Here is a 19,850-nt window from a genome sequence, read left to right as displayed (position 1 = left end):
GAACGGTAAGATGCTCCGGAAAAGCAAGAGGCATCCCCAAACTTGTGTCCCAGTTCCAATAGAGTTGTACGAATCTGGTCACACGCAAACCCCCTACCGGGATCGGAGATGCAGCCCCCAAAGTGTTATGTGTGAGGTTGGCGTCTTATAATGCGCGGGACACGGTAATGCTTTTTTCTGTCGAGAAGATGTGCTTTAATCATCTTCTGGAAGACAGTTGGGCCCTATGTATCAAATCCGTATTCTCCAGATTATGCAACACTTATTTTCTGAAATGTCTCTGGAGTGTGCTGAGGTTGCGTCTTTCTTTCCAGAGCGTCTGACGGTGCGGGCGAATGCTTGCATACTTTTTGAAGTTTGTCGAGCGGTGTAATGTTTCGATGTACAGATGCATTTCTTTCGATGATATCATGCTTTTTCGATGTTGTGTTTTTTGGCGTGCCTAAGAAGCCACACTTATCGTGTATACACATGGAATGCTGCAACATATGTTCCAGGGTTGTACATAATGCTTGTAAAAAAAAACTACTTCCGTTCTCTTTATTATTCACAAATGGTAAAATTCTATTCTGTATATGTCGAACACACATTTACCTTCTATCATGTGTAAAAAAAATTACCATAACTTATTTAAGAGTTGTGAAAAATGAATTGTGTATATTTGTCGCAAATGGTTGCTGTTTAAAGTCAGACTTTCTTTAATTGGGGGGAGTTCAAAGAAAAAAAAACTTAACTGAAAATCTTCTTCTGTTAAGTGTTATGCTCAAAATCCAGAAATAAAATGGTTTAAATGCTTTCTGTTCCATTTGTATATCTTGTTTGCCCATGCCGGGCTATGTAACGTAAACAGATCATGTCCAATACGCCTTGCCACCTGTACGTTTGTTGAACTTCTTTCGCACATCACGTAGCCAACCGCGGCTAATCGAAGCTGCGGGGGGAAGGACAACAAACTAAACACAAAAGCAGTTCTAAAGAAATTAGTTCTCAATCTAGATCATTTAAAAGTGCGTGGCTCCAGTGGCTTCCTAATATCGGAAGAGCGTTCCAGACGGCCGCAGGAGCGCATCTGAAAGCGCCGCGCGATGCGGTGACCACCGCCTTTGTTCGATAGCCAGCAGCCAAAAGCCTCTGCTGCTGCTGCGAGAATAACCTGAGCTGGGACAGAGTAGTAACGAGAAGACAGAAGCACGATAGCGTGGGGCAAGACCACGGAGGGGTTTGTCGACTGGAGTGAGACATTTAAACAAATCAAAAAGTTTACTTTCCACCACTTTATGGTGAGTGGCGTTCTCCCCTTGTAGTTGTTGCAATCAGCCTGAACACAACAAACCCATCTCGTCTGAAGTGGCCTTCCCTCTTTACTTTCGTCGGTTGCCCCTGGCTCTGTTTTTGTTTCCTGTTTTTCAGGCATTGCGCATTGGAATCCTAGGATGGAATGCGCATTATAAATTAGAATTATTATTAAAACAGTGACGTGTGAACAACCTCCATCCATGCCAGTTGCAAGACTGTCACTTTGCAGGTCACGCAACGGAGCGTCTCAGCCACATGTCAGGGTGAAGCTTTCCTTGAGAGCGGAAACGTACTGCTGTCCTTCAGCAATCGCAGCTGCTGGTCGACTTTGCGTCTTCACAAATAACCTCCGAGGTGGCAAACAACGACTGGAGCCGGAGACTGGCGAGTAGCGAGGGATGTTCTTTCAAACATTCACGGAAAACTCGTGCGCTGGTCAAAAAAAACGTTTGACACGTAGAGGCTTTCGCGACCAAATATTCGTAACGAAGGTTTTTTTTTCTGGTAAAAATCGCCCGATGATGTAGGATTTCATAGCCAGCGAAAGGTCGCATACAAATTGTAAACGTTGTGGGTTTAACGCTCCAACACAGAACCGTTTTGTTTACGTGAAAAATAACTTCACTTAATTGTCTGTGTTGGGTGGCGGCGGGTTTAACGACACATATCCACGCGATGTAAACCGCTACAAAAAAGCGCCTTTGTTAGTGCGCTCATTAATTTCGTTAACAAACAAAAACCGCGGACAGCTTTCTTTTTGTGAAGGCTGGCTCGATACCAGCGCGTGCAGTTTGTGTGCAGCCCTTCCCGACGAGCACACTTGCCACCTGGGTACCCTTTGAAATGCCCATCGGTGGGTCGACGAGTGTTTTGCCCGTCGTCTACTCAAGTGCACTTGGACTCTCTCGCTCTCCGCTGAAGCCGCGTTCGGGGCTCGAGCCGCGGCCACGAGGGCCCTTGAGAGGCCGCTTGGCCGCCCGCCCGGCCGGGCCCAGGCAGCCACTCGATCTCGAGTGGCGCGGTAATGAAACGATCGATTAACAACGGCGGTATTTTTAAAAGATGTTTATTTATACATAAAAAAAGACGGTGCATAATGTCACAGCGGGTCGGTCCTATTTGCCTTAATCACGAAACGAGAAATTGCTTGGAGAATTGCTGTTTTTTTTTGTCAAAAAATTACAATTTTTAATATAAATACCTCATTTTAATTACTACTGGACCCGTCAGAAGCACACTGCTCAACAGGGCACTAATGTCTATTTCCTCAAGCCGGCTTATATAGAGTGTGATATCCAATCACAGTGACAATGTAGAGTGTGATATCCAATCGCAGTGATAACGTGACAGCCCAACCCCCATATGCTCAGGGTGACGGGGCGGGGCTTACACAGCAAGAGGCGGGGCCTAAAGACTAAGGGGGCGTGACCCAAACAAGAAAGGCACCAGGTGCCAAAAGTGAAAGAGACAAATGGGGCCTTGTATGTACTGTGTCTTGAACTTCTTTTGCACAGTACGTAGCCAACCTACTTAATTGGAGGTGCTAATCAAGCTAAATACGTAAACTAAACGATTTACGTTTCACCAGGTAACGCCCACTGACCTGCTATATAGCTCTTTGTCAACAGTGACCTGGCCTCAAATGATCGCTCAACGACGTGGATTATTACGTGCAAATTTATCGCAGCCAAATACTCTAAATGCACGTTGATTCATAACGTGAGGGAAAAACTGGAGGACCCAGAGAAAAGTCCATGCGGCCACGGGGAGAATCCAGGTGTCAGGGGTCGGGGTTGAACCCGCGCCCTCCTGCATACCAGGCAAGGTCGTGAACATCTCCTAGCCACCGTGGCGGGGGGGGCAGTCAGCGGTGGATCGAGGGGGGGTTTAATCCCCAAGCACCCCTTTGAGACCCTGAACATTGGTCATTTATATTTACAATTACCAAAAAACAAAAAGACATGTCATGTACTTTCCTCATTGTTAACGTAGGGCCCTGTTTAAAGCGCTCGAAGTTTCAGAACAACCCCCTCGAAAGATGGCCCTAACTGAACAGGGGTGAGTTTGACGGATGCCACTATTGACATGAATCTGCATGTGTCCACGTAACAATCACACTTCTGGAAGATGACCTCTGGGTTCATTCGGTTGGGTCGAACCTTGGGGCTGGGCATGGATGAGAGGGTGAATTTGTTGCGGCTCTTCCCGGAAGTGTGCGCAAACGTGTGAACGGAATGGATGCGCAAACGGCGGGAGGAGGATCCGTGGATAGATTCGTAAATTGGACTAATTGGCAGATAAAGAGGCGTTTCACTGTGTGTATGTATATCTCCGTGTAGAGTAAAGGAAGCATTTATAAAAAGCGAGCACACGCTGTTTTCAGTAAGGGACATTTGCGATTGTGCCACCCGCACTAGGACTCGCGAGCACACGAATTCAATTTCAAAATCATTCAGTGAGAAAGAAAGACCTTCACAGACGCTATGCCAGAGCTTGCAGAGGGCGCCCAAAGTACGAACTTGTCATAAAGCGCGCGGATAATGAGCAGCACGTGAGTGGCGTAGCGGAGAAGCGTGAACTTGAGTGACACGGCTATTACCGGACGATTGGCTTCAACAGTCGATAGATTATTATTATTATTTTAGTTTTATGTTTTTTTTATGTTTGGGTCGCGTGGCGTGGCCGGGTTGTTTGGGCACGACGTCCAACGTTTCGGCACCGCGCGCTCTGGCAGCTTCCTCTCCGGAATGCACGCGGGTGCGAAACGTCGGACACGGCGCCGGTTCCAAACCCGGGGAGCGGCCCAGCGAAAACCCACGTCCCGGTAGAAACACCGGGGGCACCAAAAATACCGCCGCTAAACGTTTGGAATGGCCGTGCCGGCACAAATATGGGCGGTTAACCTGACGTAGGTGTGTTCCATTGTGTTGATCTCTCCCGGTGGCTTTTGAACGGACCTTCTCGCTATCAAAACAACGGTGTTACATCTTCGTGTCCGCCCATCGATAGAAATCTCGTCGACCGTGTTTATTGTGACTTGCCATCGTTGAGTGCATCGAATGTACAACAACAGCAGCAGCAGCGATAATAATAATGTCCATCACTCTGTCAATCCACTGCTGGATGAAGGTCTCTCCCCACCTCTAAGTCAAGCTTTTTTACTTTATATGTTTTAACTTCCACACTCTGCCACACGGGTTGCGAAAGGGGTTTCCCAAGGCCAGGTTCGAAAGTCATCAGCAGTGTGGGCTGTTGGCCCGGAATGAATCCTATAGAATCTGCTCGAATAGGGGCCACGCCAATAGGATCTGCTCTAGCAAGGGCAGCTTTCATAGGATCCGCTGCAATAGGGGCCGCTTTAATAGGAGCCGTTCCTGCAGCAGCCACTTCCATCGGCACCTCTCGCCCAAACGAAGCAGGGTCGTCCACCACTTGCTAATCATCTGGTGTACAGCATTAATTTTTTTTCATCTTTATCTCTCATAGCTTGGTAAAGCTGAATTAAGTAAAAAAACAAGCTTTCTTCTTCGATGGGGTTTTGCGCATTCATTGGTGACGGGGCAGAGACAAACTCAGCTCGCAAAGCCGGTGGGCGTCGCGAGCGGCTGACATCCACGGTCAAGCCCAGGAGCTCGGCGGCGCCGGCCCGTTGCCTCGACACGGCCGTCGTGTACCCCCAGAGCAAGCCGGCGTCGTCGCCTCCCTCGTCGTGCGAGCCAAGTCCCGTGTATGGATCTTCGAGACCGGTGCTGTAACGCTCGAATCGACGCGGTGCACACGAGGCTTCGTCACCCGATACAAAAATGAGACAAGAAGGCGCTGCGTGGCTTACGCCAACACGTAACAATCAAGACGCGTCTTTCCAATATCCATCTCTCCGCGTGACAAAAAATGTAAGTATTTTGTTACACGTCTGAATTGGCCACACGGCTTTCTGAAATGTACTCTTGGAGAACAGACTTGGGAAGGAGGCGTTACTTATTTTGGAATAAAAATTATCCACAATGCTTAATAATATATTTTTTACGTCTTAAATATTATTTAACCTCTAAAAACGTTTAACATTACCGAGCCATTTCCTGAAAAAAGGCTTTTGTGTTATTCCTATTTTTCTAAAATATATTTTATTAGTATTATTATATTTGTATACTGTATATACATATATAATTTTAGCATTGCATCGTCCTTTAGAGTACTCGCAAAACAGCCCGAAGCAGAGCACATCCAATGGATAACCTTGAGACTCGATGAAGATCTCCTAAGTAAAATGCATCATCATCATTATAATGACTATAAGATAACTGATTAATAATAAACGAAACTATTTTTTATTTTACAAGGTAAGGCCCACTGAGCGATGTAGCTTTTCTTCTTTTCCACTTATCGCAGCCAAATACTCTAAACGCGTGTTTCTAAATGTGGAGGGAAAAAACAGGAGGACCTCGAGAAAAATACACACGACCAGAGGGAGAACATGCAAATTCCAAATATATAGCAGGCGTCAGGGTCGGGATCGAACCCAAGACCTCCTGTATACCAGGCGAGGTAGTTAACATCTCGCCACCATGGCGCAATAACAGATTGTTGGCCATATTTTGTCGCAAGACCCTCCACTACCTGGCGCAGCCGAAACAAATAAAATTGTCACGAGTACGAGAATTTTATCCCACAAATTGTCGTTATTTGTTTCGGCTCACTCACCGTGAGTGAAGTTGGAGGACGATTCTCACGGACAGACTTTTGCAATGCACCTCGAATAGATTAAAATACCGGAACGTGTGGACGGGTGCCTCAAACCCACCTCGCCCTGGCGTTCGTTGGTGTGACATTTTAAACAATTCTTTTTTTTTATTTACGATTGTAATTTGATTCGCACTACGAATAACCTACTGCTCGAAAACTACGTCCAGCATCTTCAGCAAAAAGCCAGGAATTCCACAATAACCGTGTCTCAAAAATAGGGCGTTAATTTACGAATCATAATATCGACCGCGGAAAGCCTAACGTTACTAAATCACAAATTCGCGAAATCGACAATCCCTTATGCCCACGACCATTTAAAAAGAAAAGTAGTCGCGAGACTCAGCACGGCTCCTTCCTGACTCTAGCAATGTCACAACCGCCAAATTCATTCGCTCACTTCACAGCCACCCACGACTGTTACCGCCACCGCCGCCACCGCCACCACCGCCCGCTACTTGATGAAGGCCTTCTCCCTCTGCAGGGTTTGGTAGATGCCGGGCGGGCGCAGCGGGCTGGGGTCGTCCCCGCGCGGGACGCTGCTCTCAAACTGCTCGCTGAGCTCCTTGGCGCGCAGGAACCTGGGGAGCCGGGGGCCGCCAAACCTCCTCGGCTTGGAGCGCGCCGCGTTCTTAGCAGCCGCCGCTGCCGGCGACGGCCCCGCCGTGCCGCGCACGGTGGCCACCGTGGAGTTGCCGATAGGGTGCACCTTGGTCATTGTCCATTGCCTCGCTGTGGATGTACACAAGGGGGAGGTGGAGGGACGGAGGCGTGAGGAGGAGGAGGCGTGTGCGTGTGTATGTAGCGTAGCGGTTAGCGTGCTGCGCTACTAACCTGGCGGGCCGAGTTCAATTCCCAGTGACGATTATCTGAAACGGTCGTGGGCCTCTCCGAGGTCGACTCAGCCTCACATGAGTACCTGGTGCGGTGTGTAAACATCGCCACTGGGGCGTGGTGCTGGCCGCCCACCCCCTCGTATACCGTGCTGGCCTTAATAGGTACTTGCTAACAGCACTTACCCCAACAGTCTGTTAAAGATATATGGGGGATCTTGTATATATGTTGAACTTCTCTCGCGCTTCTTTTGCACCGTACGTAGCCAACTGCGCTAATCGGAGGTGCGGGGGAAATTACAACAAACTAAACACAAAAAGAAGTTCTGAAGGGTGGGTGGGTCGGTGTGGGTGGGTGGGTGGGTGGGCGAGCAAGTAAATACATGAATTAGTGAGTGGAGAGAATGAATAGCGGGTGTGTAGGTTTGCGGCTGGGTGGTTGAGTGAGTGAATGAATGGCAAGATGGGTGTGCGAGTTGACTGCGTGCGTGTGAATGTGACCGAATTGAGATAGCGAGCGATGGCGTGAGCGAACGACCGACCGGAAGGGTGAATTATTGGCAAGGGTGAATGTGTGGCTTGAGCCAGAATTGTTGCGATTGGTGGGGGGGTGACTAAGCGAGCGAGCACACTCACCTCCCAAGTATCCGGACTTGACGAGGGAGAAGGTGAGGCCCATGATGGCGAGGCCGGAGAGGAGCGCTCCCATCACCCAGGGAGCCACCGAGCCCGATGCGTTGAGATCTGCGCGCATGGCACGCGGAGCGACACCGGATTCCCCCGGGCTCAGCTCCCCGCTCCGCTCCCTCCGTTCGCCGCCATCGTGTTCTCTCACTCGGGAACGCCTCGGCCGAGTTTGTTTGCTCAGGGGGGAGGGGGGGGTACTTTTGGCGAAGTTTCCCAGGGGTGGCTTGGGAGGCGGCGGTCGCCACGTCAGTTTCAAACACAACTCTGGCTGGTTGTTGCGGTTACCGGCGAAACGTCATAGAACTGCAATTGTGAATGTAGTAGCGGGTTTACTCTCCAACACACAACCGGTGGGCTGAAGTAGTAACTAATTGGCATGTTTTGTTTACGTGACAAACCTCACTTATTGGCTGTGTCGGGTGGTGGTGGGATTAACGACGCATTCATACTCACGCGATCTAACCCTAAAGAGAAAACAAAACCTTTATTACGGATAATATTGGTCGCGAAAGCCGAGCTACTACGCGTTAAACTGAGGTGACCAGCAGCGTGATGGTTGAGTGGGTGAGCGAGTGGGTGAGTGAGTGGTTGGGTGAGTTAGTGGGTGAGCGAGTGGGTGAGAGAGTTAGTGGGTGAGCGAGTAGGTGAGCGAGTGGGTGAGTGAGTTAGTGGGTGAGCGAGTGGGTGAGTGTGGCGAAGTGACCTGTAGCGTGGTGGTTGATTACAGTGGGGTGGATGAGACACGGGTGGAGGAATCAATGAGTGGCGTTCATGGGAACAGTGACCACGTAGCAGCGATAGAAGAGTGACAAGGAGGCGACTGAATACTTAATAAGGTGTCAACATGCAGAGATGCATTGTAGGCCAAGATAACCGATGGGTGGCGATGACGATGGCGGTGATGATGGAGGTGATGGTGGCGATGATGGAGGTGATGGTGGCGATGATGTCTGGGGACTCACTGGTTTCGCAGGCTCGGCCAGAGTAGCCTTCGATGCAGACGCAGGAGTAGGAGCCGATCTGGTCGATGCAGGTGCCCCCATTCCAGCAGGGCCCCGAGTCGCACTCGTTGATCTCTGCACGCGGAGGGGAACGCAACCCACACAGGGGGACCGTGAGCATCCCACCGCGGCCTGGGGGCCCCCGGGAGCCCCGGGGCTCTGGGATCCGGGGGCCCTGGGGTCCAGGAACCAGGAGCCCTGGGGGCCGGGGGTCCTGGGGTCTAGGGTCCGATACGGCTCCGAGCACCCAACCGGCACGGTTCACGTCCCGTGTTCAAATCCGCCGGATTCCGTCCGCCCTAATCGATCCGAGTTCTCAAGCACTGCACCTGCGCACCAGCCGATCTCAGCTTGATCCTCAGCCACGGCGAACCGCAATTCGTCAGGATGGGTACCGACACATCCACAGCTAACTCAGCTGCTCACGGTGCCCTGCAGAGATTAGTAATAGGCTCCATCCTGTTCTCTGCCTATTTGGCCCAACTTGGAGCTGCATTGCAACACCAAGGGCTCAGCTGCCACTGTTACGCAGATGACGCCCAGATCTACCTACGGTTGGGATTGGATGGTTTCATGATTAGCACAGTCAATGTATCATGTCAAAAGCCTGGGTGTCTCGGAACGTCCTTGAAATGAATGATGATAAAACACAGCTAATTTTCATCGGTACACCCCGACAGGTATCCAATTCAATCCCTCTTCACTTGGTTATTGATAGTTGGAACGTTTATCAAACACATGAGATCAACACTCTTCTCGATCAAACTTCATCCTTTCATTCTCACGTAGACAGAACGGCGAGAAACTCTTGTGTTCACCTAACAAACATACCCTGGCTCTGTCACATCTTCATCAGTGCACCCACCGAAGGACCGACAATTTGTCTTCTCCCACATTTACTACCGCAATTGCCCTGCTTCATGGAACCCCGAGCAAGCGCCTTAAACAGGCTGCAGTTTGTTCAGAACGCGGCCGCCAGGGTGCAAACTGGTGCACGACCCTTTGCGGATCACACCACAACACCTGTGCTCCCGTCTCTTCGCTGGCCCCCTGTCCGTACCCCGCATTAATTTGAAGATTCTCTTGCCGGTATTGAAGGCCTTCAGATAAACTTGCTCCTCCCTACATGCATGACCTCCTTCAGCCACGTGTCTATTACATCGAGATCATTAAGATCCTCACATTGTGCATTGCTCACTGTGCCTAGGCTTCACACGTGGGGTTGACGGTGATTTTGCGCATCTTCTGTCCTTGATCGATGGTAAACTATTTTCGGCCTTGCCATGTGTAGTGCCCTGAGAACAAATTGTCTTCGGGGCGCTTAATAAATTAAAATTATTTCTCTCTCGATGGAGACGTGAAGAATTCCAGATGCGAATGGCGGACAGCTAATATCGCGTAGAACAAGTTCTCGAATAACACGGGAATACTGGATATATATTTCCACGTTCCCGTGGCAAGGGCCAGTTCATCCACAACAATTCAACGGATTACTTTCATCCTTTCATCTAGCCACCCAGCCATTGAGATTATAAAGCCGATTTATCCGTACGGTTGCCGAATGAATACATTGTTCTAAGGTCGCAACTCGTTACACACAAAGTGCTTGCCACAAAATGAACCACAAAACCTTGCTCATCTCGTCAAGGAGCGTAAATTACCGCGCATACTCCGGTCATCCTCGCAGGAACAGCGGCTTTTGGCTCGTTCATCGAACACAGGCAGCGGGTCATCGCATCGCGCGGCGCTTTCAGGTGCGCTTTGGCGGCCGTCTGGAACGCTCTTCCTTCCGATATGCGGAAGCCACTGGGACGATGCACTTTAAAATCATCCCCATTGAAATTCATTTCTTCAGAACTTATTTTTCCGATTAGTTTGTTGCACCCCCCACCCCCGCCACCTTCGATTAGCGCCGTTGGCCACGCACAACGCGAAAGAAGTTCGACAAACATTGCGCAGTAACCTCCATCGGCATCCGAGCCACGAACGTCAACACAAGCACAGCGACTGCAGGAGTAAGACCACCAACGACAACGAGCAGCAGTAGCCACAGCGCAGGGGGGGAACTTACCCTCTTCGACCGTCGGCGCTGCTGTGGGCTCAGGCTCTGCTTATAGACGATTCGGAGGGGGCCAAATTCCCCCAACGGTTCCATGCGACGGGGGGGACACGGCGAGCCGGGGACACGACCAGGGCAAGGCGTTAGCGTGCGGCGGGGAACCGCGGCTCGCCCGCTTCCCCTCACAGCGGGGCCCAGGCAGCAAGAGGGGGGGGGGGCCGCTTTGGCCAAGCGTCTAGCGAGCAAGCAGCGGCTGCGTGCCGGCGAGTGAGGCGCGCGGGTCCACGGAGGCCGTGGGACGCTCTCACACGGCCGCCGGATCGCTCGCTCACCTCTTGTGCTGCTGCTGCTGGTGGTGGGGGTGGTGAGACCCATAGCCCTCACCGGAGTCTACACGGCCTAGCGGCTCGACTGCTGCAACTCCTCCACTGCAGCCTTCGTGACGCATCCCTCACCACCCCACTTCCCTGACCACCACATCCCTCACCTCCCCACTTGCCTCACCTCACCACTTCCCTCACTTCTCCACTTCCGTCACCTACAAACTCGAGATCCAGAACGCGACAGGCAGACTGCTCACCTGGTGATCTCACAACGGAGACCGCATCGCTCCGATACTTAAATCCCTGCACGAGCTCCAAACCACTCCCGAATCAATGTAAAGATCGCACTCACCTACCTCTCCCCTCTCACTCTCCTCCACACACTCTCCTACCTCTCCCCCCTCTCCACGCACTCACCTACCTCTCCCCTGTGATCTCACACTACTCCCCTCCACGCACTCTCTACTCCCCTCCAACAACATCTTTCTGTAGAAGGCTCCCAAGCCACTCGTGCTGTCAACTCCCCTGCTCTAGGCTGAGGTCCAGCACTGCGGCCTGTGACTGAGACAGCGCCTCTCTCTCTCTCTAGAACAGCGATGGTGCCCCGCTGTGCCGTTGCGCTGATATGTAAACCCAAGCGGCTCTTGTTCACTTGCTTTGCGAGGCTCCTGCTGCCTGTAGGATTGCTTCCAGAGTGACGTGGCGGTCAACTCGAGACACAACTTCCTGCAGCGGCACTACTGGGGCAACAATTGGCGATTCGTGTGTTTTTGTTCAACTAGCCGAGATGGCGGGCAGGATTGAACAATTTGAATGAATTGGTCACCAGGTATTCGATTCTCAAATCAGTTGCCGTTTTCTTGCCTCCAGCGGCATCCAAGGTGCTCCAACATGACGCGTGGGGATTGTACATCACGCAACTCGTGCCCAACGTCCAATGTGTGCGTCATGGTTATCGGCGTAAGGCACTACCACTAGAGTACAAAGTATGCATATCCATAAGAATAATAGTTCTATATTAGTGTGCCCTATATGTATATAGCCCTACAAGCAGGTTGCAGGAATGCAGGGTACAATGGGGATAAATGCAAGGCGGCGAGATGGATGTGGCTGGGTGCGGAACTGCGCTCCGGAAACCTTTCCGGCTTCGATTAAGCATTTTCCTGAGCATAATAATAAAAATAATTAATCGTTGGCTGCAGATTGACGAACGCCGAGCGAGCGAGCGTGCACACGAGCGAGCGCGTGTTAGTGAGCGCGTGTTAGCGAGCGCGTGTTAGCGAGCGCGTTAGCGAGCGCGTGTTAGCGAGCGCGTTAGCGAGCGAGCGCGTGTTAGCGAGCGCGTGTGCACACGAGCAAGCACGTGTTAGCGAGCACGTGTTAGCGAGCGAGCGCGTGTTAGCGAGCGAGCACGTGTTAGCGAGCGAGCGCGTGTTAGCGAGCGAGCGTGCACACGAGCGAGCACGTGTTAGCGAGCGAGTGCGCGAGCTACGAGGTGCGCCAGGAAAGCGCCGTCGTCGTCCACGATGACTCGGAGGCTGCAAGTCGCGACACCCCCTCGCAGCACTGCAACGAGGGCTCGCCGGCTCGGCAAAACGTCAGAGAGAGCCGAAGCGAATCCCAGCTCAAAACGAGCATCGAGGCATCGTTGCACGCACCCCATTGACGGCTCTGCAGGGCCAGCGGTGGGAATTCCAAATTGCTACGACGGGGGTGAGTTTACCCACAAGATATGACGTGTTGGAACACAAAAGAACGTTTTTTTTATGAATAAAATTGGTCGCGAAAGCCAACGTGTTAAAATTAGTGTGGGTCACAATAAAGGTTTTTGGGTTAGATCGCGTTATTTTTAAATGTGTCGCAACCCTCCATCACCCGACACGGCCAATCAGCAAAAAATGTGTCACGTTGACAAAAGACAAATATTTCACTGAGCGTGGTTATTTTCCAATTATAATTTTTTCTGTAAGCGTCACACGACAAATCGACGATCATCTCAGACGAGACGCTCATTGAAAGCGAATCTTCGAGTACTCGGTGACGCTTTCCTGGCAAGCCCAAAAAGAAATCTGAAATGTATTTGAATCAAATTACATGAGTTCTTGTGATTTCGTTTTTTTTTATTTCACAGCGTTCAGTTTGTGGGGTGGGCTTCCCAGGAGCGGAGTGGCTGTACAGCAAGTAGGCTCAGGGAGACAGCGAAGGATGGTTGACGAAGCAGCTCGCTGGCCAACAAGCGCGCGTGGAAGTCGCTGCGGTGTTCATTGTTTTAAAAGGAAGAGCACAATCCAAAACAACAAAAACAATAACCAGCCACCGTTTGACTTCAGAAAGAGGAAGAGCACGAATTAGAGAACACACACACACACAAGATGAATGCCACCATCCCATGCCGTTAATAGAAGTGTGGCAATTAGCAGGAAGGGACGATCGGACAATAGCCAATAGTCTGTGCATCAGCGTTGAGGCTGTGGGTGAGTGTTGGGGCTGTGGGTGAGCGTTGAGGCTGTGGGTGAGTGTTGGGGCTGTGGGTCAGTGTTGGGGTTGTGGGTTAGCGTTGAGGCTTTGGGTCAGTGTTGAGGCTGTGGGTGAGTGTTGGGGCTGTGGGTCAGTGTTGAGGTTGTGGGTGAGTGCTGGGGCTGTGGGTCAGTGTTGAGGTTGTGGGTGAGTGTTGGGGCTGTGGGTTAGCGTTGAGGCTGTGGGTGAGTGTTGGGGCTGTGGGTCAGTGTTGGGGCTGTGGGTCAGTGTTGAGGCTGTGGGTCAGTGTTGAGGCTGTGGGTGAGTGTTGGGGCTGTGGGTCAGTGTTGAGGCTGTGGGTGAGTGTTGGGGCTGTGGGTGAGCGTTGAGGCTGTGGGTGAGTGTTGGGGCTGTGGGTCAGTGTTGAGGTTGTGGGTGAGTGTTGGGGCTGTGGGTCAGTGTTGAGGCTGTGGGTGAGTGTTGGGGCTGTGGGTGAGCGTTGAGGCTGTGGGTGAGCGTTGGGGCTGTGGGTCAGTGTTGAGGCTGTGGGTGAGTGTTGGGGCTGTGGGTCAGTGTTGAGGTTGTGGGTGAGTGTTGGGTCTGTGGGTTAGCGTTGAGGCTGTGGGTGAGTGTTGGGGCTGTGGGTCAGTGTTGAGGCTGTGGGTGAGTGTTGGGGCTGTGGGTCAGTGTTGAGGCTGTGGGTGAGTGTTGGGGCTGTGGGTGAGTGTTGGGGCTGTGGGTCAGTGTTGGGGCTGTGGGTCAGTGTTGGGGCTGTGGGTGAGTGTTGGGACTGTGGGTCAGTGTTGAGGCTGTGGGTGAGTGTTGGGGCTGTGGTTCAGTGTTGAGGCTGTGGGTGAGTGTTGGGGCTGTGGGTCAGTGTTGAGGCTGTGGGTGAGTGTTGGGGCTGTGGGTCAGTGTTGAGTCTGTGGGTCAGTGTTGAGTCTGTGGGTCAGTGTTGAGTCTGTGGGTCAGTGTTGAGTCTGTGGGTCAGTGTTGAGGCTGTAGGTGAGTGTTGGGGCTGTGGGTGAGCGTTGAGGCTGTGGGTGAGTGTTGAGGCTCGGGGTCAGTGTTGAGGCTATGGGTCAGTATTGAGTCTGTGTGTCAGTGTTGAGTCTGTGGGTCAGTGTGGAGTCTGTGTGTCAGTGTTGAGTCTATGGGTCAGTGTTGAGGCTGTGGGTGAGTGTTGAGTCTGTGGGTCAGTGTTGAGTCTGTGGGTCAGTGTTGAGTCTGTGGGTCAGTGTTGAGTCTGTGGGTCAGTGTTGAGGCTGTGGGTCAGTGTTGAGTCTGTGGGTCAGTGTTGAGGCTGTGGGTCAGTGTTGAGTCTGTGGGTCAGTGTTGGGGCTGTGGGTCAGTGTTGAGTCTGTGGGTCAGTGTTGAGGCTGTGTGTCAGTGTTGAGGCTGTGGGTCAGTGTTGAGGCTGTGGGTCAGTGTTGAGGCTGTGGGTCAGTGTTGAGACTGTGGGTCAGTGTTGAGGCTGTGGGTCAGTGTTGAGTCTGTGGGTCAGTGTTGAGACTGTGGGTCAGTGTTGAGTCTGTGGGTCAGTGTTGAGTCTGTGGGTCAGTGTTGAGTCTGTGTGTCAGTGTTGAGTCTGTGGGTCAGTGTTGAGTCTGTGGGTCAGTGTTGAGTCTGTGTGTCAGTGTTGAGTCTATGGGTCAGTGTTGAGGCTGTGGGTCAGCGTTGAGGCTGTGGGTCAGTGTTGAGACTGTGGGTGAGTGTTGAGTCTATGGGTCAGTGTTGAGGCTGTGGGTCAGCGTTGAGGCTGTGGGTGAGTGTTGATGCTGTGTGTCAGTGTTGAGTCTATGGGTCAGTGTTGATGCTGTGGGTGAGTGTTGAGGCTGTGGGTCAGCGTTGAGGCTTTGGGTCAGTGTTGATGCTGTGGGTGAGTGTTGAGTCTGTGTGTCAGTGTTGATGCTGTGGGTGAGTGTTGAGGCTGTGGGTGAGTGTTGGGGCTGTGGTTCAGTGTTGAGGCTGTGGGTGAGTGTTGGGGCTGTGGGTCAGTGTTGAGGCTGTGGGTGAGTGTTGGGGCTGTGGGTCAGTGTTGAGTCTGTGGGTCAGTGTTGAGTCTGTGGGTCAGTGTTGAGTCTGTGGGTCAGTGTTGAGTCTGTGGGTCAGTGTTGAGGCTGTAGGTGAGTGTTGGGGCTGTGGGTGAGCGTTGAGGCTGTGGGTGAGTGTTGAGGCTCGGGGTCAGTGTTGAGGCTATGGGTCAGTATTGAGTCTGTGTGTCAGTGTTGAGTCTGTGGGTCAGTGTGGAGTCTGTGTGTCAGTGTTGAGTCTATGGGTCAGTGTTGAGGCTGTGGGTGAGTGTTGAGTCTGTGGGTCAGTGTTGAGTCTGTGGGTCAGTGTTGAGTCTGTGGGTCAGTGTTGAGGCTGTGGGTCAGTGTTGAGTCTGTGGGTCAGTGTTGAGGCTGTGGGTCAGTGTTGAGTCTGTGGGTCAGTGTTGGGGCTGTGGGTCAGTGTTGAGTCTGTGGGTCAGTGTTGAGGCTGTGTGTCAGTGTTGAGGCTGTGGGTCAGTGTTGAGGCTGTGGGTCAGTGTTGAGGCTGTGGGTCAGTGTTGAGACTGTGGGTCAGTGTTGAGGCTGTGGGTCAGTGTTGAGTCTGTGGGTCAGTGTTGAGACTGTGGGTCAGTGTTGAGTCTGTGGGTCAGTGTTGAGTCTGTGGGTCAGTGTTGAGTCTGTGTGTCAGTGTTGAGTCTGTGGGTCAGTGTTGAGTCTGTGGGTCAGTGTTGAGTCTGTGTGTCAGTGTTGAGTCTATGGGTCAGTGTTGAGGCTGTGGGTCAGCGTTGAGGCTGTGGGTCAGTGTTGAGACTGTGGGTGAGTGTTGAGTCTATGGGTCAGTGTTGAGGCTGTGGGTCAGCGTTGAGGCTGTGGGTGAGTGTTGATGCTGTGTGTCAGTGTTGAGTCTATGGGTCAGTGTTGATGCTGTGGGTGAGTGTTGAGGCTGTGGGTCAGCGTTGAGGCTGTGGGTCAGTGTTGATGCTGTGGGTGAGTGTTGAGTCTGTGTGTCAGTGTTGATGCTGTGGGTGAGTGTTGAGGCTGTGGGTGAGTGTTGAGTCTGTGTGTCAGTGTTGAGGCTGTGGGTGAGCGTTGAGGCTGTGGGTCAGTGTTGATGCTGTGGGTGAGTGTTGAGGCTGTGGGTGAGTGTTGGGGCTGTGGGTCAGTGTTGATGCTGTGGGTCAGTGTTGGGGCTGTGGGTGAGCGTTGATGCTGTTGGTCAGTGTTGATGCTGTGGGTCAGTGTTGAGGCTGTGGGTCAGTGTTGAGTCTGTGGGTCAGTGTTGAGTCTGTGGGTCAGTGTTGAGGCTGTGGGTCAGTGTTGAGTCTGTGTGTCAGTGTTGAGTCTGTGTGTCAGTGTTGGGGCTGTGGGTCAGTGTTGGGGCTGTGGGTCAGTGTTGGGGCTGTGGGTCAGTGTTGGGGCTGTGGGTCAGTGTTGGGGCTGTGGGTCAGTGTTGGGGCTGTGGGTCAGTGTTGGGGCTGTGGGTCAGTGTTGGGGCTGTGGGTCAGTGTTGGGGCTGTGGGTCAGTGTTGGCGCTGTGGGTCAGTGTTGATGCTGTGGGTGAGTGTTGATGCTGTGGGTGAGTGTTGGGGCTGTGGGTGAGTGTTGGGGCTGTGGGTCAGTGTTGATGCTGTGGGTGAGTGTTGGGGCTGTGGGTGAGTGTTGGGGCTGTGGGTCAGTGTTGAGGCTGTGGGTGAGTGTTGGGGCTGTGGGTCAGTGTTGAGTCTGTGGGTCAGTGTTGGGGCTGTGGGTCAGTGTTGAGTCTGTGGGTCAGTGTTGAGGCTGTGTGTCAGTGTTGAGGCTGTGGGTCAGTGTTGAGGCTGTGGGTCAGTGTTGAGGCTGTGGGTCAGTGTTGAGACTGTGGGTCAGTGTTGAGGCTGTGGGTCAGTGTTGAGTCTGTGGGTCAGTGTTGAGACTGTGGGTCAGTGTTGAGTCTGTGTGTCAGTGTTGAGTCTGTGTGTCAGTGTTGGGGCTGTGGGTCAGTGTTGGGGCTGTGGGTCAGTGTTGGGGCTGTGGGTCAGTGTTGGGGCTGTGGGTCAGTGTTGGGGCTGTGGGTCAGTGTTGGGGCTGTGGGTCAGTGTTGGCGCTGTGGGTCAGTGTTGATGCTGTGGGTGAGTGTTGGGGCTGTGGGTCAGTGTTGGGGCTGTGGGTGAGTGTTGGGGCTGTGGGTCAGTGTTGATGCTGTGGGTGAGTGTTGGGGCTGTGGGTGAGTGTTGGGGCTGTGGGTCAGTGTTGAGGCTGTGGGTGAGTGTTGGGGCTGTGGGTCAGTGTTGAGTCTGTGGGTCAGTGTTGGAGCTGTGGGTCAGTGTTGAGTCTGTGGGTCAGTGTTGAGGCTGTGTGTCAGTGTTGAGGCTGTGGGTCAGTGTTGAGGCTGTGGGTCAGTGTTGAGGCTGTGGGTCAGTGTTGAGACTGTGGGTCAGTGTTGAGGCTGTGGGTCAGTGTTGAGTCTGTGGGTCAGTGTTGAGACTGTGGGTCAGTGTTGAGTCTGTGTATCAGTGTTGAGTCTGTGGGTCAGTGTTGAGTCTGTGGGTCAGTGTTGAGTCTGTGTGTCAGTGTTGAGTCTATGGGTCAGTGTTGAGGCTGTGGGTCAGCGTTGAGGCTGTGGGTCAGTGTTGAGACTGTGGGTGAGTGTTGAGTCTATGGGTCAGTGTTGAGGCTGTGGGTCAGCGTTGAGGCTGTGGGTGAGTGTTGATGCTGTGTGTCAGTGTTGAGTCTATGGGTCAGTGTTGATGCTGTGGGTGAGTGTTGAGGCTGTGGGTCAGCGTTGAGGCTGTGGGTCAGTGTTGATGCTGTGGGTGAGTGTTGAGTCTGTGTGTCAGTGTTGATGCTGTGGGTGAGTGTTGAGGCTGTGGGTGAGTGTTGAGTCTGTGTGTCAGTGTTGAGGCTGTGGGTGAGCGTTGAGGCTGTGGGTCAGTGTTGATGCTGTGGGTGAGTGTTGAGGCTGTGGGTGAGTGTTGGGGCTGTGGGTCAGTGTTGATGCTGTGGGTCAGTGTTGGGGCTGTGGGTGAGCGTTGATGCTGTTGGTCAGTGTTGATGCTGTGGGTCAGTGTTGAGGCTGTGGGTCAGCGTTGAGGCTGTGGGTGAGTGTTGGGGCTGTGGGTCAGTGTTGAGGCTGTGGGTCAGTGTTGAGTCTGTGGGTCAGTGTTGAGTCTGTGGGTCAGTGTTGAGACTGTGGGTCAGTGTTGAGACTGTGGGTCAGTGTTGAGTCTGTGTGTCAGTGTTGAGTCTGTGTGTCAGTGTTGGGGCTGTGGGTCAGTGTTGGGGCTGTGGGTCAGTGTTGGGGCTGTGGGTCAGTGTTGGGGCTGTGGGTCAGTGTTGGGGCTGTGGGTCAGTGTTGGGGCTGTGGGTCAGTGTTGGCGCTGTGGGTCAGTGTTGATGCTGTGGGTGAGTGTTGGGGCTGTGGGTCAGTGTTGGGGCTGTGGGTGAGTGTTGGGGCTGTGGGTCAGTGTTGATGCTGTGGGTGAGTGTTGGGGCTGTGGGTGAGTGTTGGGGCTGTGGGTCAGTGTTGAGGCTGTGGGTGAGTGTTGGGGCTGTGGGTCAGTGTTGATGCTGTGGGTGAGTGTTGAGGCTGTGGGTGAGTGTTGGGGCTGTGGGTCAGTGTTGAGGCTGTGGGTGAGTGTTGGGGCTGTGGGTCAGTGTTGAGGCTGTGGGTCAGTGTTGAGGCTGTGGGTGAGTGTTGGGGCTGTGGGTCAGTGTTGGGGCTGTGGGTGAGTGTTGGGGCTGTGGGTCAGTGTTGATGCTGTGGGTGAGTGTTGGGGCTGTGGGTGAGTGTTGGGGCTGTGGGTCAGTGTTGAGGTTGTGGGTGAGTGTTGGGGCTGTGGGTCAGTGTTGATGCTGTGGGTGAGTGTTGAGGCTGTGGGTGAGTGTTGGGGCTGTGGGTCAGTGTTGAGGCTGTGGGTGAGTGTTGGGGCTGTGGGTCAGTGTTGAGGCTGTAGGTCAGTGTTGAGGCTGTGGGTGAGTGTTGGGGCTGTGGGGTTCAGATTGTGTCCGTTTGCAATGTGCCGTCGTCTGTTCGCGTCTCACCGATCTCACAATTGGTCCCGGCGTATCCGGCGGGGCAGCGGCAGGAGTACTCGTTGGTGCTGTCCACGCAGCGGCCCCCGTTCCGGCACGGGCTCGAGGCGCACTCATCGACATCTGTGGAAGAGAAGCACCGCACAGCGGCCGTCCGCCGGGTTACAAGTGGGGACAACAGGCCACGTCTCCCCCTCCCCCCTCCTCCCCCTCCCTCCCTCCCTCCCTCCCCCTCCCTCCCTCCCCCTCCCTCCCCCTCCCTCCCCCCTCCTCCTCCCTCCCTCCCCCTCCTCCTCAACCTTATCCCTGCCACGTGCGCTGCTCAGCTCCGCCATGGTCTGCTACCACGAAATCTCTCCGTGCCGTCAGCCACTTCCTTGCAGAGCACAATCAGACAGACTATCCATCTTGCCTTGACTCTGCGAGACATGTGTAAAACAGAGCTTCAT

The 19,850-nt window shown here is 53.0% G+C and overlaps 1 protein-coding gene across 2 annotated transcripts in view; it reads right to left on the bottom strand.

Annotated features, from left to right (window-relative positions):
• The window catches only part of LOC144947866 (uncharacterized), a 54,743-nt gene that overhangs the window by 7,924 nt on the left and 26,969 nt on the right, over positions 1-19,850 (bottom strand). Inside the window, exons 9-12 of one of the 2 annotated variants that reach the window (XR_013640112.1) lie at positions 19,411-19,524; positions 8,519-8,632; positions 7,506-7,613; positions 6,437-6,768 (exon numbers count right to left, since the gene is read on the bottom strand). Coding sequence is in view for 1 of the 2 variants with exons in the window: in XM_078877232.1 (XP_078733358.1) it covers positions 6,491-6,768; positions 7,506-7,613; positions 8,519-8,632; positions 19,411-19,524 (614 nt within the window). In the remaining variant the exon portion in view is untranslated. Of the gene's footprint in view, positions 1-5,673; positions 6,769-7,505; positions 7,614-8,518; positions 8,633-19,410; positions 19,525-19,850 lie in introns of those variants that run through there. The other variant, XM_078877232.1, reaches the window with a different exon arrangement.

Source organism: Lampetra fluviatilis, chromosome 47 (assembly GCF_964198595.1).
Source record: "Lampetra fluviatilis chromosome 47, kcLamFluv1.1, whole genome shotgun sequence".
Lineage (NCBI taxonomy): Eukaryota > Metazoa > Chordata > Hyperoartia > Petromyzontiformes > Petromyzontidae > Lampetra > Lampetra fluviatilis.
This window is presented reverse-complemented; position numbering and strand designations above follow the sequence as displayed.